This window comes from Carassius carassius, chromosome 46 (genome assembly GCF_963082965.1).
Source record: "Carassius carassius chromosome 46, fCarCar2.1, whole genome shotgun sequence".
In the NCBI taxonomy this organism is placed as follows: domain Eukaryota; kingdom Metazoa; phylum Chordata; class Actinopteri; order Cypriniformes; family Cyprinidae; genus Carassius; species Carassius carassius.
In genome coordinates this window covers 8,746,269-8,770,257 of record NC_081800.1, presented here as the reverse complement: position 1 = coordinate 8,770,257, position 23,989 = coordinate 8,746,269, and the positions used below count along the sequence as shown (strand labels likewise).

General features: G+C 35.4%; 1 protein-coding gene across 1 annotated transcript in view; it reads left to right on the top strand.

Moving 5' to 3' along the window:
• LOC132128994 (neural cell adhesion molecule L1-like protein) overlaps positions 1-23,989 on the top strand; it is a 43,512-nt gene that overhangs the window by 10,378 nt on the left and 9,145 nt on the right. The window contains exons 2-22 of the mRNA XM_059540406.1: positions 2,359-2,543; positions 2,737-2,845; positions 3,220-3,410; positions 3,733-3,855; positions 6,121-6,298; positions 7,805-7,933; positions 8,047-8,228; positions 9,045-9,179; positions 11,468-11,608; positions 12,054-12,165; positions 13,858-14,024; positions 14,099-14,258; positions 15,782-15,906; positions 16,192-16,293; positions 16,578-16,775; positions 17,078-17,148; positions 17,547-17,769; positions 18,735-18,850; positions 19,070-19,274; positions 19,584-19,706; positions 21,730-21,903. Coding sequence (XP_059396389.1) covers positions 2,462-2,543; positions 2,737-2,845; positions 3,220-3,410; positions 3,733-3,855; positions 6,121-6,298; positions 7,805-7,933; positions 8,047-8,228; positions 9,045-9,179; positions 11,468-11,608; positions 12,054-12,165; positions 13,858-14,024; positions 14,099-14,258; positions 15,782-15,906; positions 16,192-16,293; positions 16,578-16,775; positions 17,078-17,148; positions 17,547-17,769; positions 18,735-18,850; positions 19,070-19,274; positions 19,584-19,706; positions 21,730-21,903 — 3,046 coding nt within the window. The 5' untranslated portion in view covers positions 2,359-2,461. The remainder of the gene's footprint in view (positions 1-2,358; positions 2,544-2,736; positions 2,846-3,219; positions 3,411-3,732; positions 3,856-6,120; positions 6,299-7,804; positions 7,934-8,046; positions 8,229-9,044; positions 9,180-11,467; positions 11,609-12,053; positions 12,166-13,857; positions 14,025-14,098; positions 14,259-15,781; positions 15,907-16,191; positions 16,294-16,577; positions 16,776-17,077; positions 17,149-17,546; positions 17,770-18,734; positions 18,851-19,069; positions 19,275-19,583; positions 19,707-21,729; positions 21,904-23,989) is intronic.

Sequence of the window (23,989 nt, the reverse complement as noted above, 5' to 3'; positions counted from 1 at the left end):
CATCAGAAGATGGTACACTGTAGTCATAAAGAAATGGACATGGTTAGCAACAATACTCAGGTAGGCCGTGGCATTTAAATAATGCTCATTTGGTACTAAGGGGCCAAAGTGTGCCAAGAAAATATCCCCCACACCATTACACCACCACCACCAGCCTGAACCACTGAGACAAGGCAGGATGGATCCATGCTTTCATGTTCTTTATGCCAAATTGTGACCCTACCATCTGAATGTTGCAGCAGAAATAAAGACTCATCAGACCAAACAACATTTTTCCAATCTTCAATTGCCCAATTTTGGTGAGCCTTTCCAAATTGTAGCCTCCGTTTCCAGTTCTTAGCTGACATGAGCGGCACCCGGTGTGGTCTTCTGCTGCTGTAGGCCATCTGCTTCAGGGTTCGATGTGTTGTGCTTTTAGAGATGGTTTTCTGCATACCTTGGTGGTACCAAGTGGTTATTTGAGTTACTATTGCCTTTTTTATCATCTCTAACCAGTCTGCCCATTCTCCTCTGATGTCTTACATCAACAAGGCATTTTCATCTTTTTTGGACCATTCTCTGTAAAACCCTAGAGATGGTTGTGCATGAAAAACCTAGTAGTTCAGCAGTTTTTGAAATATGAAGACCAGCCCATCTGGCACCAACAACCATTCCACGTTCAAAGACACTTAAATCCCCTTTCTTCCCCGTTCTGATGTTAGGTTTGAACTTTGGCAAATCATCTTCACCACATCTAGATGCCTATATGCTGAGTTGCTGCCATGTGATTGGATGATTAGCAATTTGTTTTACCAAGCAATTGAACAGGTGTAACTAATAAAGTGGCCGGTGAGTTTATATCTCGATATAGCTATTTTTATTTTGTGCAGTGAGTGATTTGTGCAGTGAGAGCAAATTAGACTGCTGTTCCTTGAAGGCCGAATGCACGGATCCAATATACTGATAGACATCTGGTTTTCATCCAACTGTTTATATTTTTTTTAACACATAACTGACTGTATGAATGGACATTTTTATATAATTGTGTGCATATGTGACTAATCAAGCCCAATAAAACATGAAAGAGATCTGTTTTCGTGATTGCATGCTTATCTTGAAGAGGGGCTTTCTCGGTATGTGTATGTCAGTTCTTTGTCACTGCTTATTGCAATTATTAACTCTATCAAGTGCACACTATTCTTTATTTTCTCATTCATGCAGGTTTCCCTATCACTCAAAGGTGTATATAACTTTTAAGTAGTGCTATGTCGTGCAGATATATTTGCATACCGCAAAAAAACATGATATAGCAAAATCTCTAACGTCAGACACTTTATTTCCACTGTAACGTCATACCGCCCAGCCCTACACTACACTACCGTTCTATATATTAAATATTAAAATATTAAGCAGCACAACTGTTTCGATATTTATTAATTATTAAAAATTATTAAAAAAATTAATATTGAGGGTCTGAATGGGTTCTTTCTCTTATATAATTTCATATAGTATATATATATATATAGGTTTGTGCATCTTTTTTGCACCACGTGACATGATTTTGCAGACAAATGTATTTAAATATTAATAAATAATAGCGATTAACAGCAGTTCGTGAAGCAGTTCTTTTAAAATATTATATTGTTTTCTTTGAAAAAAAAAAAAAACGTGTGTGTTTGTGTGTGTGTGTGTGTGTAATACACTACTAAATATTTAAAAAGTTTCATTTTTTAGACTTAAAATTCCTTTATTGATCCAAAGAGGAAATTAAGGTGTTACAGCAGCAACAGAAAAACAAAAACACAAGATAAATTAAACCATTCAATCAATCAATGATCACAGTAATCTGAATATTTATTGATTACAGAGTTCCATGCAACAACCTAGCATAGTAAACTCAACAACACCTCCATACATACACACTCAACACTCTTTCATTATATAACATTTAATAGGGCATTTTATTCAGTACTTAAGATATTAAGTTAGTTATATCAGTCTGGCATTTTTGTCTTTTTGTGTCCCCAAAATATACCAAAATCAGTTTTAATACAGAAAATAAAAACATACTCATCATAGAAAGGGTGCAGGCTACTCAAGTCACTATATGAATGAATTGCAAGTTTAATGTATCGAATAGCTAGGAGGGAGAAAGAGTGTCACATCACTGACACAGTTCCTATATTTTATTGCAGACTGCATTGATTATTTGCATCAATCACGCTTTTGCTTGAGGTGAAAATGTTTTAAAAGCATCTCACCTGCTATAATGCCAAATGTTGGAAAACACATAAGACTACCGGTTCAAATCTCCTCTCAGTTTTGCTGTATAGGATTTATTACAACTTATTCTTTGTCTTACTCTTGTACTCTTTTTAGCTCTTTTCCTTGGAGAAGTCACTGAAGAGCTCTTGCCGAAAGAACAACTTGCTGAGGGTGTTTTCAGCATTTCTTTCACCTTTGTCCTAATCTGCTGGCTGGGATGAGGGGGCTCAGGAGTCTTATTGTTGGGCTCTTGTCTGCCTTCTTCTCCACTGCCTTTGGTCTTTATTTCCCTCCTCACGGTAAGTGTCAGGACAGGTAAATTGCTCTCAGGTGTTTGTTCTTATCAAAGTAACTTCAACTGGAGGCTACCATTATTATTCAACAGTATTTCATGTTATTATCCAGTAAACTCTTCCAGAAAGAAGTACTCTTTTTAGCACAGATGACCATCTCAATGGCTCTTTTTTCATGCATGTGATTTGTTTCCTGTAGTGGAGCAGCTGCCAACCATCACCGCTCAGACCTCAGGCTCTTTCATTGCCTTGCCATATGATGAGAACTTCCTGTTCAAGTGTGAAGCCAAAGGCAACCCAAGACCTACGTGAGTGAGATGTCCAGCACTTAAGGATGCCAGTACAAGCAGATGAACTGGAGAAACATCCAAATTAAATTGCCTTTAATGAGCTGAAAGATGCTTAGACATTTCTTTGTGCAATGTGAAAATTCAAAATGAAATACTCATCGCCCCACAGAGTAAAACAGAATAAATTAAATACATTTTGTTATGGTTTTAACATTTAAATTATTTTTTTATTAAAGTATATGATAAGTGTCAGTAAGTCATTAACTATAGATTCACGTAAAAAAAAAGAAAAAAAAAATTATAAAATAATAAATAATAAGTTGAAAGATATGTTTTTTACTTTTTTATATGCATGCCTAATAGATGCCAGTTGTGTGTTTTTCTTTGAACAGGTACCGCTGGACGAAAGATGGGATGGATTTTGACCTGCATAAAGACTTTCAGCTCATTATAGAAGAGAGTAGTGGGTCCTTTTTGATACCCAACAATAAAGATATGGCGAAATACGAGGGAAAGTACAGATGTTATGCCTCAAACAAGCTCGGAGCAGCAATATCAGAGGAATCAGATTTGATTGTGCCTAGTAAGTCACAGTTCATAAATATCCCTTGCCCCACATTATCTCAACTGCTTATCATGAATCGAATATATATATATATATATATGTATATATGTATATATATATATATGAGAATTTCCTCGGACCTGTTCCAGGAAATTTGCATATTACATGTAACCGCTTAAGCATATCCAACATGATGTGGCTCAACTGGTTTTTAATCTTGATAATGTCTTACTGACAGTTTCACTGGTAGGATATCTGTATCTGTCTTACACTTTAGTAAGAAAGTGACTGATATGAATTTAAAGGTGTTTATTTGTGTTGTTTTTCTGATTGCTCACAGTGATTCCCAAGTTTCCCAAGAAGAAGATAGAGCCAGCGGTGGTCACAGAGGGCGATTCAGTGGTCTTGGAGTGTAACCCGCCACAAGGCATTCCACCTTCGCAACTGTACTGGATGACCAATGGTAGTTCAAGACACTTTAAATCGGTTTCCTGCACATCACTTTTGCCAAACAGAGGGATCCAAGCAGATCATTTTAATGCTTTTGCCTAATGTCTTGTTAGTTTAAATATCACTTCTTCAGATCTGGGCTATTACTATTAATAAAAATTTCTGAAACAAAGAAATTAACCAAACTATATATATAGTTGTTACAGCAAGCATTATTGTTTCTGATATGTCAGTCTTCTCCTGGCTTTTGGCTAAACAGATAAACAGATGCGTATATATATATATATATATATATGCCATAATATGCATATAGGCCCAATAATATGCAAAATTCAAAAGTGAGAATCTTGGTTTCTAAATGGTTATTTATTTATATATATAAAAAAAAAATTGTTATTAAACAGCCTGATCTAATTTTTTAATACATAAATGAGGTATTAAAGTTTTACAAGCATTTTGAATGATGCTAAAATGTACAATTTTGTTTAAAACGTAAAGTTGCTACGTATTTACAGCTAAACAACTTAAAATATTTACAAACCTTTTATATCATTAAGCTATTTATCACTAATTTTATCGATAAGTGATTTGGCTTTTTAAAACCCCTTAACCTATACCTATCTTTTTTTTTTTTGCAGGGAAATGACAATTTTAGTAACAATATAGCATTAAAAATATATTTTTTATAGTTGCTAATCCCACTCCTATTTCTTAAAAATATGTACATTATGAAGAAAAACATGACAGACAGATAAGTGCAATCACAAAGTTTATTGATTGCAAAAGTGTCAAAAGCAGAATTAAAACTAATCCAAATGACGATGTGTTGCAGTCGCAGTCTTTTCTGGCGGAATACAATAGTTTTGTGTGAGGCACAGAGCAGAATTTAAGATGTTAATTGACTGTGAAATACATTTTTTCTTGTAAAACCTATCGTTAAGCTTCTTGAAGCAGCAATTTTTGAATTTGTAAGCAACGTGTCAGTCACTTACAGTTGCTGCTCATGGAGATGAAGATCACTGTATAAAGGCTTGAGTTTGGGACAGTTTTATGGATTCTGAAGATGTGTATTACAGCGCACGTATAAAATTTATTCATTTTGTAATTATGTTGCATTTTTTGGTGTATTCTATTTTATGGTTCCATTGTCAGTCAGAGAAAATGCCTTTTGTGGCAAAGTAAATATTACATGATAAGTAATGGTTAAATGGTTGCAGAATTATTCATTTAAAGGGTTTAAACTGTAGTCTTGTTTAACATTATGTATTCTTAAAAACGAGTTGACAGCAGAAATCACACAGAACTGAACGAAATGTTATCATTTCATATGCGACTTCAATACGTCAGTTTTGTATGTTTAAATGCTGTAAATCTGTCAGTATTGTACGTTCCAGTGTCTGTAAGCGTAAGATTACGGAAGGATTTTTTTCTTTTTTTTTGAGTGCACAAATTCTCATGGGACTATGTTGCATTAATGTGATAGTTCACCCAAAAATTTTAAATGTGTCATCACTTACTCATCCTCATGTTGTTCCAAACCTCTATGAGTTTATTCATAAGGATTCATTCACATACTCATGTAAAGTTGCTCATACATAAATACATTTAACATAAAAGAAAAATTTTTGAAGAATGTTGGGAACCAAGTTTATGGTAGCCATTCACTTCAATAGTATGAAAAAAAATATATATATATATTTATATACACACACTATGGAATTCAAAGAGGAAATAGTTTGATTACTCACATTCTTATGAATATCTTCTTTGTACAGCAGAAGAAATGAATTCATGGTGGTTTGGAACAATTTGGTGACAGATATGATATTATACGATTTCCTAGACATATTAGAATTCAGATATTTAATCTAATGAAAAATAATCAGGTTAAGGTTTAGTGAGGGTAAAAAAAATAAAATTGAATTATCCTGAATTAATTTTAAACCTCCACTGGCAAACCTCTGTAAATTGCATTAACTTTCTCTTAAGGAAATACTTTGTAATAATAATAATAATAATAAAATATCCTGTGTTTTTCTTCTGGAAAACAAGACATTTGATTAAAATTGTTGAGTGTTATTATTGTACACATCTTCACTTCTTGAACTGCAGAGGCGACTTTATCATGTCGAGCCACCTACACTTCATGTGAGAAACAAGAATGTCTGAGCATTCAAAGTCTGTCAGATGGGACTGTTTCTGGGCGGATTGGATGGTTGCCCTCTCCGTTGTCCTGTTGCTCATGTTAATCTAACCCACCTCTCTGTATTGTTCTCAGATCTTCAACACATTGAGCAGAATGAGAGGGTGACCATGGGCCTCAATGGGAATCTGTACTTCTCTGATACTCTGATGTCAGACAGCCACGATGACTACTGCTGTTTTGCTGCCTTTTCCAAGATACGCACAATCATTCAGAAACCACGCATGGCCCTGAGGGTCAAGCCAAGTATGTGGCCAGAATCTCATAAGCTTGATATGGTTTAAAAGAAATGAAATAGAAAAAAAGGTTAATACACTATTGTCTGTAGGATTTTTCAGTGCTTTTGAAAGAAGTCTCTTATGCTCATTTATTTGATCAAAAATACAGTAAAAACAGTAATATTGAGAATAATTTTATTAATACCTGTATCTGTGATACAAAGCTGAATTTTCAGCATCATTACTCCAGTCTTCAGTGTCACATGATCCTTCAGAAATCATTCTAATATGCTGATTTGCTGCTCAAAAAACAGTTGGTATTAATATCAGTGTTTAAAACAGTTGTGCTGCTTCATGTTTCTTTGGAAACCTTGACACAAATTTTACAGGATTAGAAAAAACCAGCATTCATACGACATTAAAATGTTTACTTTTGATCAATTTAATGCATCCTTTCTGAATAAAAGTATTCATTTCTTAAAATAATCTTACTGAACCCAAACAGTTCAAAATTAATTGAAATCTTTATTGTGTTTCTATACATATTTTCACATCTAATCTAATATTCAGCACATCAGTGAAGACCTATTATGCTGGTTTTGGGTGATGCGGGACGATTCTTGCTCTCATGAACAGCTGGACAAAAGCACAGCAGAATGTGACAGGATTTTTCTGAAAAGTATTTTTAGCTTGACACAACATCATGAAAATGCAGTGCTTAAGACACAAAAAAACTGTGGGATGCATAAACAAAAGCAGAACAAAGTATACGTACATTAACAGTCAATTTTTTTCAGTAATTGTTAGTGTGGCGCTACATTAAACTGGATACAATTTATAGATGCATCTCGGCTTTAGTGTGCTTTGTCATGCTAATATTTTAACAGTAACTGTCTCTAATGTAATCCTTTTTAAAGTCAACGTGACATAAAAACGAACCCTGTTTACTTTCCTAAACGTTCCTGGTCTTATTATGTTTTATCAGTTCATGTCATTCAAATAATAATGATAATAAATAAATAACATAAAAAAATATAAACCTAACTAATCAAATCAGTTGTTTTACGACCTGACCTTGTCCTTTATACAGTTACGTGGCATTTCTATATATTGTAAATATGCTATATATGTATTGTGTATATGCTTTTTATTACTATTTAAATATGCGGAAAATTCAAATAATTCTTTCAATTTATTTTTGTATTTTTTTTTATTTAGGCCAGGGGGATGATGACATCAAGAGTGGTGAGTCACATTTGGTCAAACGATCAATGATTTTTTGCAATGATCATTATTTAAGGGATTTTTTTTTTCAAGATAAAGTTTGTTGGGCTTTAGCACTTGCTAGTTTGTTGGCTTTTTCTGGAGGTCAGACTGTGAGTTTTTCCTCAGTTTGAGCAGTGTGATGTTATAAGAGTAATCAAAACGTGACAAAAAAACCTTGTAAAAGCTCTTAAAATATATTTGAATAAATAATATATTCGACCTTAACCTATTCTTGTTCAGATATGAAGGTATGTTTCTTTTTTATCCATGTTGAGGCGATTTACCATCATTTGTCCCCATTCAGTTCAGAAGAGGAAGCCGAGCATTTTGGTGCCCTCCAGCCATTCAACGACATACCTAAAAAAAGGAGAAGTGCTGGAGCTGGAGTGTATCGCAGAAGGACTGTGAGTTCACTTCTTTATGAACATGTTGGGTTTACGACACTATACAGCAGCAAAGCATTTCCACCGACAGAGAGAGTGACGGCGGTTTATTTTTATTTCATTTTTTTTCTCAGGCCTACTCCGGTGGTAGAATTTATCAAGATGTGGGAAAATTTACCAAACCGTACACAAATCAAGAACTATGGAAAGCTTCTTACAATACCAAATGTCACAGAGCAGGATGAAGGGAAATACATGTGCAAAGCCAAGAATGATCTTGGTGAAGATGAGCATTATTTCCAAGTTGTCGTGGAGGGTATGCAAACATTTACACGGTCTTAAGTCTGAATTTTATTGATTTATTTATGACGATTCATGACGAAGTTATTCTAGTCAGTAAAAGAGTATTTTGCAACAGTTTACAGTAAGGTTTTGCTTGTGAAAATTAGTTTACTACATGACCTAACAATGAAATACACTTTGAAAGCATATTATTAATCATGATTCATATTCATTTCAACATTTACTGATACTAATTCAGATCAAAAGTTGTACGTCAGTATTATTTAATAACTTAAGATAACATGGGGTAACAATAAACATTTTGAATAACTAACATTAAGAAGGATTTTAAATACTGAGACGAATATATTGTTCATTGTTAGATAATCTTAGTTTGAATGCATTAACTATGGTTAACTATTGAAACTTATTGTAGAGTGTTTTCAAGTACATTTCTGAACATTTGGGAAATGCCAGGGAATTTTCAGTTTGTAATTTCCAGTAGCTGAAAAAATATATATATATGTCCTCTAGTTGAGTTCAGTCTCTGTAAAATTACTTGAAATATCATTGTCCAGTATTCACAATCACAAAACAACAAAATAATTATATAAATATATACTCTATTTCAGGTATTTTATATGAATTGTATATATAATTCTCACTTTTAACTAGCATGCATATTGCTAGCATATTGACTGTGTATTAGTACTTATGAAACGCATATTAATGGATTATTCTGCATGACCTACTACAAAATTGAAAGTCATGTCACTTACAAACACAAGGGGGAAGTATTGCTCTAGATAGGAAGTTGCTTTAATCTATATTCACATGTTGTGTGTCTCAGAGCCTCCTAGCTGGCAGGAGGAGCCAGTGAAGAGTCAGTTAGTAGAGATTGGATCTGACATCCACATCAAGTGTTCTGCTAGAGGAAAACCACAACCCACAATCACCTGGAAGAGAAATGGCCAGCCTCTTGATGGTGTGTTAAACCCCCTCCTCTCCCACCCTTCTCATGCCAAGCTGACTGAATTTGTCAGCTCAAAGCCACTGACAAATGTGCAGTTACTAGCTTTTTAACAGTCTGTTATTCCTGTCCTTTCGGGGGGTTTTTTCTCATCATTTAGACTTTGTAAACAGCAATACATTTGTGGCCACCTCTGTATTTGTGCATAATTCACATGACTTGGTACAATTCTATATAATTGTATATATACCAAATATGTACCTTGCAAGTTTATTGCTGCTAAAATGAGGTGAAATATTACAATATAGACAGGGGCTAGGTGTATTAGTTTTTACTATATTTTTCAAAGTGGGTGTATTTTTGAAAGTCAATTTGTGTATAGATGCATAATTTCTAGTTTTGGCTATTGAATATTTTCACTCAAAAATAGAGCGTTCATTGGATGCATCTCGAATTTTTGTGATTAATTACGAGCAATGTTGTCACATGTCAGTAAGACTTTATTAAGATTTCATACTAATACTTAAAATTAATTCAGCAAGGATCAAAAGCAGCAGTAAAAACATTTATAATGGTACAAAAGATTTCTATTTCAAATTGATGTTATTTTCATTCATCAAAAGAATGCTGAAAAAGTGTTTTCATTGATAATAAGTAATGTTTCCTGAGCAGTAAAGCAGCATATGAGAATGATTTCTGAACGATCATGTGATACCAAGGGCGTAGATTTGGTTTGAACATTGGGGGGGTTGAACGTTGTATGCTCCCCGTTACTTTTTCAAAAAAAAAATTTTTTATGTGTATTGTTATTGGACAATTTATTTCTTCCTATCTATCTATCTATCTATCTATCTATCTATCTATCTATCTATCTATCTATCTATCTATCTATCTATCTATCTATCTGGCAACATGTTTTAACTGATTACAAATTCAACATATACAAATATGAAAGAGACAACATTTAGACATTTATTTTAAGATTTTTACATTCCACCTTAATGCATTTTAATTTTTTTTCTAAAGGGAAACACATCTTTAAAACATTAAAGGCATTAATGTATAGCCTAACTTTACAAAACTGCTGTTTTTCTATACTGTTTTCTATTTTATTTTATTTTATTTTATTGTATTGATTGAATGGCATCTTCTTTACCTGACTACCTGCTCCTCCTCTCCCTCTGCTGACTTTTCTACCCTGCAGCTATATTTACCTCGAATCTGTTATAAAAACATGTTAAGAGATTATACACCTCATAACGTTATGAAATTTGTGTATAATCATCATTCATAAAATTCTAACATAGTAGAGATTATCAAAAGAAAGAAATTAAGTATTGAAACCGCCAGTAGGCGGCAGTGTTTCATTGTTTTAATGAGTTAGCCACTTAAATCGTTAATTCACCCAATTCGTTCAAAAGTCAGATTAATTTAGTAAGAAAACAAACACCGATGTGAATACTTTTGTCGTTGATAATTACAGACACTATTGAAAAATATACTAGCAAAACAGACAGCTGCTTTGGTAACGTGTTATACTGATAGTTATAGCTAAATACATTGCAATGGATTAGCTAGCTAAAATATATGTGGTGTGTACTAACTATTACACAATATTCTCATACCTCATTCTCAGTACATGCTTTAATTTTTTTTGCATCCCCCTCTTACCAGCGGTTAAATATAGTCCGCTGTGCAGCGCTTCTCTTCATTTTTGGCGTTAACATTAACCGTGTGCTCTCCCATTCAAACACCACTCGCTTGTTTTGGTGAAAGTGCGACTCATTGGTTGGGCGTTACCAATCGGTTCAATGGAGGGGGAGTATTTTTTGTCTGATTTATTATGACATACTCATATTTGATTAGGAACAAAATTATTTTTACAAAATAAATGAATTCTATTTTTTTCATATTATATTTTTCATTTGATCTACTGTGATTTTCATGTTGAAATATTGGGGGGGTTGTAACTGATGGATTTGAATATTGGGGGGGTTACCTCCCCCCATCCCCCCCATAAACTACGCCCCTGTGTGATACTGAAAACTGGAGTATGCTGAAAATTCAGCTTTACATCACAGAAATAAGTTACAGTTTGATATATATTCAAATATAACATTTCTTTACAACTGTACAAATATTTCAAAATATTACTGTTTTTACTGTATTTTTGGTCCGATAAATGCAACCTTGGTGAGCAAAAAAATAGTTTTAGGGTCAGTAAGCCCATGTGACAAGTTGACAACTAGCCCCAGTCTCTCCTTAACACTTTGGGTGCCAATTCAAGCTTGTTTTCTCCCCAGATTTTCCTTCTACCAATTACAAAGTGCTTGATGACAGAATAATCATCCTCAGAGCGGAGCAGAGAGACACTGCAGTGTACCAGTGTGAGGCCTCCAACAGACACGGGACCCTACTCTTCAATGCTAATGTGCTTGTCATGAGTGAGTACTTCACTTACCTGTGTAAACTGGAAGAAGATGAATATCATATTGTGATTTTCAGAGTACAAGAACAGGTCAGCGTTTCTGATGCACAACCCTCCTAATTTACATGTATCAATTAATCATAGCACCAGAAGAGAGGATTGTGCTCTTGCTGACATGCAATGGCTTAAGGGCTACAGCAGCTGTTCATTCGTAATTGTTGTAGAAGAAAACATGAAATGTGCGCGTCTATGAACTACTTCGGTCACTGTTTTCTGTTTGTAGCTGGCAGAAGAAAAGAGCTCTTTTATATGCTAATAGCTTTTTTACAGTTTAATTGTGATTTCGGGAGTGTGCCTCGGTTTCAATACACACCACAGAAAGTGAGCCATATGCCGCACTGGCTGTTTGAAGTTTGTCTGTGTGCACGAATGTTTTGACTAATGGTCTGGCTTTCTCTCAGATCATCCCCCTTTGATTCTGACCCGAGATTATCTGGAGTACTCAACCATGTTAGGAAAGAGTGTGATTATGGACTGCAGAGTCTTTAGCTCACCACCTGCCACCATTAACTGGTGAGTTTAGTAACTAAGTGTTGTGATTTTAACACCATGTCCTAACCAGATGCAACATAAGTGACAAGTGAGGTGTCTCTGTTCTGTAAATCAGAGTTTGTCTTAACCAACCGCGACAAGTAACAACACTAAATGTTGTTGGTTGCTTGGTTTCTTTATCTGAAATCTCATTGGACTGAAGTAACTTATTCATGTATATTAAACTTCAAACTTGGACAATCGAAGACTAATTATGGAAGAATCAGAGATTATAAGAAAAATTCATAACATTGCACAAGGTCAACAATGAAAAGCATGCCGTCGAGTGCAGAAGTCATGAAAATACAAGATATGGTATGTAGTTTTACGCTCTTCAGCCCAGTGTGGTGTGCATGTGAAAGAGCGTGCAAACAGTTTTGAGCTGCAAATGTCTTTCACATTCAGTTTCTCATCACGTCACACCTGGTTAGGACACGGTGTATGAGTGATAATTAAATGTTACTTTATGGTACCTATCCATCAATGTAAAAAAAAATACTTGGGCCCATATTTAAGATGTATTTTACCTGCATTTTTATTTATTTTTTTACAGTTTTAACATAGCTTAGTTAACATAATGTGATGCATACTTGTTATACATAAATTAAACTGAGTGTTTTAAATGCACAGTAACCAGAACAAAACATGTATAAAAAAATTATATGTAAACTAATTTCATAAATGTACACAGCTAACCATATTCAAACCATGTTCATAATAAAAATAAATAAATAACACATTTATACGTCTAAGTAATAAATGTAATTACATGCAAACAGTTTCTCACTTATCAGTTTTCACACAGATTTATGATGATTCTAAGGATTTTTTAAATTAATAAATATTAATATTAACTATTATTAAATAAAATCAAAAAGACACAAATACTTTAATAATAATAATAATAATAATTAACTTTGCCATGATTCATTGTTTGAGTGATAGGTGTGAGAACAATTGGAAGAATATGGGATAAGGCATAAGGATATACCATCACTTAATAATAATGACTGTCACGCCTCTTTTCATATCCATTTTGTTTTAATAAGTTAAATTATTTCTGTCTACAAGGCTAAAAATATTTTTTTGATTAGGATGACCAGCCATGGACATTCATGCTGGCCTAAATTGGTCTTCACTGCAAATAAATAGTTTTTGTTGTCTGTATTATTGTCCAGTAACCTTGCTAAACACCCTTAAAATATATGTCTTTAATGACATTATAATTAAGATTTTGTTAGAAGTATTCTAAATGATTTTAGTAGGGATTTTAGTGTGGTTTTACTATAGCTGGTCTTCAGATTATGGGTGAATGATAGTTGTTCGGCACAGAGTGCCTAATAACAGCAATACAGACCCAGTAGGGTCAAGTGAATTAAGTGAAGGAAAAGGGACAATACATTGAGAAAAGACACTGCAAGATCTATAGCCCTTTTGAAATGTCTGTTCTCTCTAGGGATCCTCCTTTTGCACTCATTTATACTGTTTTCTTGTTTGAAAAGGTTTAGTTCAAAAACCTTTGGTCAATTTTCAAAGTCGTGGTAAAAAACAGGGCAAAAAAAAAACTAGGCTACATTGGATTCGGATTTATCAACAGAGCATCTTTCGGTAAAGGCCCTTCCCATGGGCCTCTGTTTCAGAAGAACTCTGAAGGGTTCAGTGTTTGTTTTGTAGGAGAAGAGAAGACCCAGAGGGCTCTCTAGATGGAGAGAGATATTCTCTCCTGAAGAATGGCTCCCTGCAGATTCACAAAGTCGAGATGGAAGATATGGGCCAGTACAAATGTTTGGCAAAGAACTCAGAAGGCACCATGAGCCTCACCATTGAACTTTTCATCAAAGGTTAGCCACCTTCCTTATTCAAAAAGCTTTCTGTTTCCTGGTCATTATTGAAACTTAAGGTCTGCTTTTGATAGATTCAACAAGGATTGTAGAACCTCCTCAAGACACGAAGGTCAAAAGAGGATCTATGGCGAAGCTAGAGTGCCAGGTGGAGTGCGATCCCACCCTCAGAAGAGAGCTGGAGATATTGTGGATGAAAGATGGGATGAATATCCTCTCAAACTTCTCTGAAAGGTGGGTGACCTGTTTTCCATGAGTAGAAGGATGCGACAGACTGTCTCTAATGGTTCAACTTTGAATTCGTTGAAGCCATTCTCCATTTAAGCAAATCCTTGTTTTAGAAAGGTTGTGCTGTCAAAACAGAAAGGATTAGCGGGAGCTATGATAGTTTTGTAGTGCACACATTTTATTTATAGTTTTATCAGTGCAGGAATCATGGATTAAATACTTAAACTTTGTAGTCATGTAACAAAGCCGAGCTAGATGTAATTGTAAGGTTTTATCAGTAATAGTAAGCTCTTATGGGCGAAATGTTTCTCTTGAAAATCAAAAGGTACTCCAGCTAATGAGCAGGAGCCTCTTTAAACCTCTTTTCTACTGACTGGAGCATGATGCCCAACAGGATATTCTGTGTAAATGCAGTGTAATACTGTGCAATGTTTTGTTGTTGTAACTGTTAGTTATTTGCTTCCAGACAAATTATGTTTGCATCTTTACCTCAGGTCACCAGTTAGCAAGCCATGATTCAGATCAAACCTCAAATCATTTTTTATTGATGAAAAAAAGAAGGAAACAAAAACACAGCGAACATAATAGAGCCGTGCATTGATTGTCCAAACAACATTTAATAAAGCTTTTATTTGCCATTTCTGATACAAAAAAGGCCACAGATGTGTGTCTATACTGTCCTGAAACAAACTGCTGTATATCACTTCCATTATAATCAATGGAGCTGTCTGAACTTCATTTGACGGATACCTGGTTTCTATTTTTGTCAAGCTGCATCTTCAGCCACTTAATTTTTTCATGGTCTGCCTGAACATTTGTATTTTGTGGGAACTGATTGCTCTGCAGTTTGCTTTGAAGTTTATCCATGATTCAAAGTCAATAAGACTCGTAAAATATAATTATTTTTACCTTTTACAATGAAAACAAGAAGATCAGCTCAGTTGTAGAATGTAGGTCTATGTGGTGTGACTCCTGCAAAACCTAATAATTATTTATTAATTCATAATTCATAATACTTCTTAAAAAAAACTGATTACATTAAGATACGTCACTCATATTTAAGGTGTAAGATTTGTTTTTTAATTAATCTATATGACAATTTATACTTGGTTACATCACATTTTAGAGGCATTGCATTTATTAATGTAGCTGAAAATGGAGCAAAAGTTGAAATAGAAGAACATATTTTTAAGAACTTGGCACATATTTTTCAACTAGATTTTGAAAATGTGTTTTTTTCTCCATCCTGGACACTATTGTTTATCAAAGACACATTGTTTCTTGCCTTGTTTTACCATTGACTATTGCTTCCAACATAGAAAGCTACAATAAACATTCCTGGAAATGCACATTGCTTATTTCATTGCTTTTAAAACATTGTGAAAGACATTTAGAGACTTGGAACTACTACATGATGAGTCTGATGTCTCATTTAGGAATTCATGAATTTTAATTTGACAACATTTTCTTATATATTTACTACCAACTAACTATTATTTTATATTGTACCTATTTTGGGTTATTTGCAGATATTTCACAGATGATGGAACTCTTCAGATTGTCAATGTGAACCACAGTGATCAGGGGAAATACACCTGTGTTGTTCGAACATCACTGGACCAAGATACAGCTTCTGCATACATAACTGTGTTAGGTACGATTAAAAGACCTTCTGAGACCAGAATGAATACCAACTAGATTGTGGTGTTATGTTTATATATTACACCAATACCACAATAATAGACGTGCTTGGAAATATTTCTATTATATTATATTTAAATAATAGTGCAGCCAACTCCGCAAATGATTGTACAGAAAACACAAAACAGATCATTATTGCACCAGTCATTTATTTAAGTGATTCTCTTATGAATGGGCTTAAAATGTTGTTATGATAAAAAAGTTTGTTTATGGTGTTTGTGTCTGAAATGTGACACAGATATTCCAGATCCACCGGTTAAGCTGACACTTTCTGAGCTGAAAGACCGCAGTGTCAGGCTCCACTGGGCGGCTGCCAGCGATCATAACAGTCCCATAACAGGTAAAACTCCTCCTACAAATGCACTGTACTGTCAGAGTTACAGAACAAATGCAAAACTGCCCCATTTGTGTTCCCTTCATATGCAATTGTGCACATTTTCAGTCCTTCTGAAGCTGGCTTTTGCTTTAAGTAGATTCCTCTGAAGTCGTTTTCATGGACGCTGCTCATACTCAGACATTGCTCTACAATATTTCAAGAAGGCTCCCACTGGGGCCACACCACAGTGTATTGAGAGTGTGTGCTCTGCATATTCAATGTCCTCTGTTCTCTGTTCTTATGACTAGAGTTTATCATCCAGTATGAAGAGAACAACTGGGAGCCAGAGAAGTGGAAGGAGCTTCTACGAGTTGCAGGCAGCCAGATCTCAGCCCCCTTGACGCTCTACGGCCACATTAACTACCAGTTCAGAGTCATCGCTGTCAATGCTATTGGGAGAAGCCTTCCCAGCATGCCCTCCGAAAGATATAAGACACCTCCTTGCGGTAGAGATACCTGTGATCCTTGAAGACTAGCTTTCATAAAATGTTATCATCCAATGTCTAGACTGTCCTTGGTTCACCTTGGACTGGTTTGAAGCATATCTTTGTGGGGATTTACCCTGAGAAAATTATACAGATGTCTATAAAAGCTCCATAAATTTTAATGCTCTTTTAAGCGAGTGCTGTCTCTGACTATCAATGACTGCATGCTCGTCATTATGTGTGATACACATTGGCAGTGTTTGAGGTCAATGGTATTATTGACTGAGACAAATGTTAAATAATTCATATTCACATTTGTACAGCCCCCGACAGGAACCCAGAAAACATTAAGATTGAGGGTCATCTGCCACATCAGATAGACATCAGCTGGGAGGTAATAAAATGCAAACAGCATTGTCAAACAACTTTAATGCATGTGCATGGCTTGGGAGTAAGAAAAAGACAAATACCCTCATGCTTGGGAGCTAAATGCTCCTGGAGTGTATAAGAAGTCAGGTGTCTTGTAGTTTAAAAGCAGTAACAACTTAATTTGCTCTGGCAATCAAGTATATGAGGAAATTTCCATTCATAAGCCAAATTATGCTCTATTTATGAGTCAAAATTCCTTCAGATTGCAAGTCTGAAAGAAAGCCTAGCTAGGCACCCCAGAAACTAGGTTTCCATGCCAGATTTTGCAAACCCACCAGCAAATGTCTCTCAAACTCTTCCAGTCTTTCCAAATGCTCAGTAATGTTTGGAGTGCACTGACCCACTTTTCCTTTTAATCACTAGCCGCTATTGCCCGTGGAGCACAATGGTCCCTCTCTGGAATACAAACTGAGTTACAGGCTTCTGGGTGTCGAGGACAGCTGGAAAGAAGAGATGATGAAGAGACACTCATTTGTGGTGCGAAACACCCAAACATTCGTCCCCTACGAGGTCAAGATCCAGGCCTTCAACAACCATGGTTGGGCACCAGAACCCAGGGTAGTGACTGGTTATTCCGGGGAAGACTGTGAGTCAAACAACATGTTAATGCATTCATCTCACAGTCGTGTGACAATGCCGCATAAAATAAACACTTAAGATTAGAGGATTAGTTGGGAGAGTAGTTTAATCCACTCTTTACCAGGATCAGCCATTTCTGCTGAGCTTTTACGTTGTGCTCTTTGGGATCAGATAAATTCTTTGCCAAGCACTTATGCGATTATCTTTTGTTTTATTTCATTTTCATATTTTTTCCATGTCGTACCCTTGTCTCTAGTCGACATCTGGCATTGTCTTAAGGATGATGCAACAGGTTGGGCTGCTTTTGTCCCTGCTATTCCTGCATCACTGTAGATTTACAAAAACATGGTTTATTTAGCTGTAGGTAGATCGTGACAGTTTTCATGCAGTTGTTGCAAAGAGCAGGGATGCAAACTTGACACTTTTCAAGAGATAATTACTGTTTTGAATCCAAAATACTCTCAGAAACAAATGTTCAAAAATTTGTACCATTAGGCATACAACAGCTTGTCATTGGGGCAGCACCCTCAAAGGGACACCTTTGTATCTTCTTTACCCCTAAAGGGATTGTCCTTATTATTGTATAGTAATGTTGAATGGGTTCTATAAAAACAGTGTGAATGTGGCCTGAGACAACTTAAGTAAAATAGAATATCCTCATATCCTCATAATCAAACTGACCATAAATCCACATTTTAAAGCCAGTGGGGGTAACGTCTTTGCAAAATTTTCCCCCCAATAAGTTTGCATCCCTGAAAGAGCCATTACCATGTATCCACATGTTTCTATGGATAGCTTCATGTTAGCATGTGCGGTTTTCCTGGAAATAGTCAGTGTGTCATGAAATTACAATTCATGCTTTAGTTGCTTGAGGAAATGGTTGTGTATGTGTAAATTTGTGAGCTGTTACCCTCTTGCATCAGTTGGGAAAGTTTAGCCGTAAACTGATCTGCATTCTGTTGCCCTTTCCAGTGCCCTTGGCGGCTCCTGCAGACATATCTGTGGAGGTGTTAAACTCTACGCTGCTGAGGGTCAGCTGGTCACCAGTGCCCCAAACCGCCCTGAGGGGCCATCTTGGAGGATACACTGTGAGTTCCAGACTCCTTTAGTTCAGAGGTCCTGTGGTAATGGACAAAAGTTGATGGTCATTCAGCAACAAACAAGCTGTTTATAGCATTAAAAAAGACTCCATTGTGTGCCCCCCCCCCCTCTCTCTCTCTCTACCTTCATTTTTACTCTTGGATTATTTTCCATATATATATATCTTCATCAACCCACTTTCTCTTTCTTCCATCTTTTGCTCCCAGGTTCACTGGTGGCAAACACAAAGTCTGTTGACCTCTAAGAGAATTCCCTTAGAGAGACAGTCTCTCACCATCCCTGGAAACAGGAGTCACACCATGGTGCCGGGACTGAAGCCATTCTCTGAATATAGCCTGACTGTCAACATCTTTAACCGGAGAGGGAATGGGCCCAGCAGCAGTCCTATCTCTTTCACAACTCCACAGGGAGGCAAGAACACTTCGATAGTAGACACATTTTAAAATTCAGTGGTTTGGGCATTTGATTAATTCTTGTGTAGATATAGTTGAATTGTACCAACTTTGTTGTTTACCAAAATGTACTGCTGAACATAAGAAGACTAATTTACATAGAAAGGCGTGAAAAGAATGACACTGACTTAAATGAAATACAATGCAATGCTATTACAGCAGTTTAACTACATTGTAGGTGGTTATCAAATAAAGACGCCGTTTGATTTTTGAGTATTTTTTTATTTAAGGTACATACTGACCAGTAGCGCTTGACATCTTCCCACAGTTCCTGATCAACCTCCCATCCTGAGAGCCACAAACTTTCAGAAAGACTCCATCACACTGGTGTGGGCGCCTCCGCATGAAACCAATGGCTTTCTCACAGGATACTTGCTGCAATATCAGACAGGTATGACACTCACAGATTTATGTTACATCAGCTATCTCAGAGAATTTTATATAATCCATGTTTAACTGCACAGTATCTTGATGTATATACTCCAAGTTTGGGGTTTCAAGTTTCCAAGTTAAATTTTTTATGTTTTTCTAAGAATAGTCTTATTGGTAGCCTTGGTAAGAAAGCTCACCAAGGTTTAGGGGTGGGCCGATATAGCCTCCAAATACTATCACAATATTTCAATAATATTTGCGATAACGATATTTATGACTATATAGAAAAAATAAACATGGAACAACATATTATTGGTGATTGCAGCTGGCAGGCAGCAGCACTTATTAGTGCAAACAAAATGAGGGGCATTTTCAATCCTTTTCCAATGAGCTACTGTCATTGATGACAGACTACCTAATTTGAAGTGATTCTTTTGTCATAAGGTGGCAGCAGTAGCTGTGTGTTCAACTTGATGCAGACCGATTGGTGTACAGGGCCGTAGCTTGGGTTTGCGGGGCGTCTTTGCAGGTTTTACCGGTGAACCCTGTTTGAAATTGTGTAAATAGCACAAATAAACAAATATATAAATTAAACAACGTTTAAGGTTTTTCAAGTTTGTAGGTGTCCAGGTACAGAAACTAAATAATCAAATGTAAATAGCATTGCATAGTCTTTACTGTATAAATTAAATATAGATTAATTCTAGTTAAAACTACAGAGTAATTCAGTAAAGAACAGTGAGTGGTTTTCTCCCATTTCATTTCTTGGATTAACATTAAGGACACTGACAGCAGCAATTAAATTACTTTAAGAGATAATACATCCAGTATGATACACATTCCGTTTCTTTCGCAACTGTTTACTTTCACTTAAGACATAACTATGAAGGTATTTTTGGTGCAAAACAACTGAGCGTCTGTGACAGTGGAATTTGTAGCTGTAGAGAATAGCTACACATGTGTACCAGTAAATCTGAAGTCACAGACAAAAGTTGCAAACTTGTAGATTTTTTTTCCTCTTCCACAAACACAACATGATAGATACACCTTCTCAGATTCTTCACTGCAGGAGCACAAATCCTATTCTACGAATCACAAATCAAGAACCTCGTACGCTCACATGTTCTGCTACTGTTTTACCTATATATATATATCCACCTTACGTCATTGCGTCGCTATATCACTGATATCATGATATGACACTTTTTTTATCATGTAAAAAATTATACTGTATTATCGTGGATGGTATGATATGGCACACCCCTACCAAGGTTGCATTTATATATTACAAAAATACAGTCAAAACAGTAATAGTGTTAAATAATAGTACAATTTTCAATAACTGTTTTCTATTGTAATATAGTTTACTTTTTTTTCTGTGATCAAAGCTGAAATTTCAGCATCATTACTCAAGTATTCAGTGTCACCTGATACTTCAGAAATCATTTTGATATGCTAATTTGATGATTTTTAATTATAATAACATGTAAAGAGAGAGAGAGAGAGAGAGAGAGAGAGAGAGAGAGAGAGAGAGAGTGGAAAATGAAAAGCTTAAAGAAAATGCAAATGGAAAATGCAACACAGTGTCTTTATTTAAAATGTATTGATGAACCGAAAGTTTGAAGAACATCGTTTCAAGCATGACAATGCTTTCTCAAATCTCAAATTGACAACATTTTATTGATGAGAATAGAGAGTAGGTCGGATAGATTGTGGCAGACTATATATAATAGGCAAAAACATTGTGCTGTGAGGATAAGTATAGGAAGAATCCCTTAACAGATCTAGAGAAGTGGTGCTGGGGAGGAGGAGGGCTAAAGAAAATTCTTACTGTGCTGGACGGTAATATGTAGGGTTTCAAATACAAGAAATGGAGAGTTTCTTGACTGAACTATGCATTTATTTTAAATATAAATCTTTTGTGATATTATGCCTTTTTTATTTATTTAATGCATAAAATTCTCACTTTGTTAAAAAAAATATTTCTGACCTAAACTTTAAAATGTTTAAAATATTTTAAAACCCTTTTTCCCCCCATGTAGTTAATGAGACTCTGGGTGAGCTGAAATCTGTGAACATCAATGCACCAGATACAACACAGTGGGTCTTGCGTGATCTGCAGGATGACAACTGGTATAAGTTTTACCTGAGCGCATGCACGCAGGTGGGCTGTGGGTCAGCCATCAGTGAGGAAGGAGGTACCATCTTTGAAGTGTGTAAGTGTGCCCAGCAGCAACTATAAGCAGAGTCCCTAGAGCTATAATGGATCTGGTATCAGAATCTGAATTTAAGTGCCCATGCTGAGACACAAACATCTGATACAAGCTATGTTAGTTGTGTTCTAATTAGCACAGCCGCAAGGTGTTCGAAAGTGATTAAGCAGCAGTTACAGAACTCTTGAGTTGCTGTTGGCAAGATCTTGATGCATAAAGGAGAGTGATTAGATTATTGCTAAAATGCTAAACTCTCAATGATCTGATGAACAAAAGGATATAATGACCAACCAATGAGTAGGCCTAGTAAAAATAATTGCCTACTGATGTGTTTTTACTTACTGGATAACTGATATTGCATCATCGTCAAAGTTTTCCATAGGCCACAATTTTGTTACGGATTGCCTATTTCCTTCTGTTATGCTCATAATCTCATACTACATGGGTTTGTTTAAACTTATCTGTCTTCTTATCAACCATCTTCTGTTTCTCATGAACTAGTTACAATGCCCAAACATTCCTTTCCGGAAGTTTCTACAGTCTCAGCTGAAACATCAACAGAGAGCTGTATGTATCACATACTGAAGTTCACAGCGTTTTGCAGTTTACTTCATAGTAGTAGTAGTAGTATTTTGAAGCTTTTCAAATGCCTCTTGTGGGGACATCTGCATTTTAAGTCAGATAAATGCAATTGAAAGCAATTTAAATATGTCAACTAACGGACATAAAACCTGAAGTTATTTATTGTTTTATTTTCACGTATCTCCACTGTCTTTTTAAGATGAACAGTTGACATCTGAGGTGACGACATCTGAGTTGAGTATGTACCAGCAAATTTGTGGCTGTTAATGAATTTGTATATTAACTCCTGCATTATTATGTTTAAAATACCTCCAGATACACTAGTAATGGTGTCAGTAATTGTAGCACCTAACTTTGTCACATAAATAGTATCAGTAATTGTTGTTGCTGTTGTTGAAATTCAAGGCCCTGCCTATATTCAGTGAAGGATATAATTGTGTACATTCTGCAAAATGAGCATACTATTCAATCAAAAATCCACATCATGACAGCTGGTTCAAGTTTATTGAGCTTGGTTGCTGTTGGCATTTGCTTTTTTTTTTTTTTTTAAGAGCTCTGAGGCAGTAATACTGTCCCTGAACTACAAAAACATGCTGTCTTTATCAGGGTTGACAAAATCAGTCTGGCTGCTGACAGGTACACATCACTCAAAAGTGTTCATTTTGTAAAGACCAGCTGTAAACTATATCTATATATATATATATATATATATATACATATATATTACGGTGCCCATAAAGTTACTGGTTAGTTTTACTTAGTTTTGTCGTGGCCATGACATAATAGCTTGTGGGAACGTGATAATATGGCATGGCCAAGAGATATTCATTTGTGGGAACGTCATATTAACTCGTGGGAACGTCATATTATGTCGTGGCCACAAGATAATTTTGTCGAGGTAACGACATCCTTATGTCGTGGCCTCGAGATGTTATGTTGAAGGAACAACATCCATTGGCCATATGTCGTGGCCATGACTTCTTATGTTGAGGGAATGACATGTTTTTTCTCGTGGCCACGAGTTTATTGCGTAAACAAATCTTCGTGACCATAGCAACCCGGGATTATCAGAGATATTTATCAGAGATATTTTATTTTGAATTAAGAAATTATTATATTATTTATACATATAAAATTTATGCATTTACATTTTATGCATTTATGACATTTTATGTTGATGTCGAGCATTTACAGTATGCTATTATTTACAAAAGTATTCAGAATGTTAAGTAAAGAGATCGAAATTGAAGCAAAAAATGAACAAATGAAAAAATATAACCAATAATAATAGGCTAATAAAAATAATAATAATGCACCCATATTACGAGGGAAATACTATCATTTAATGGACTTACAAGACTGTAGGAGGGATAAAAAAAGTTTTTATATTTTATTATGCACTTTATGTCATATTTATTTATGATAAAATTCATTTGAATGCTGACGATCGCCTGTAATACAGCCCGGTAGCCAAAGCATATGGTTAATATAATAATTACTTAATTCG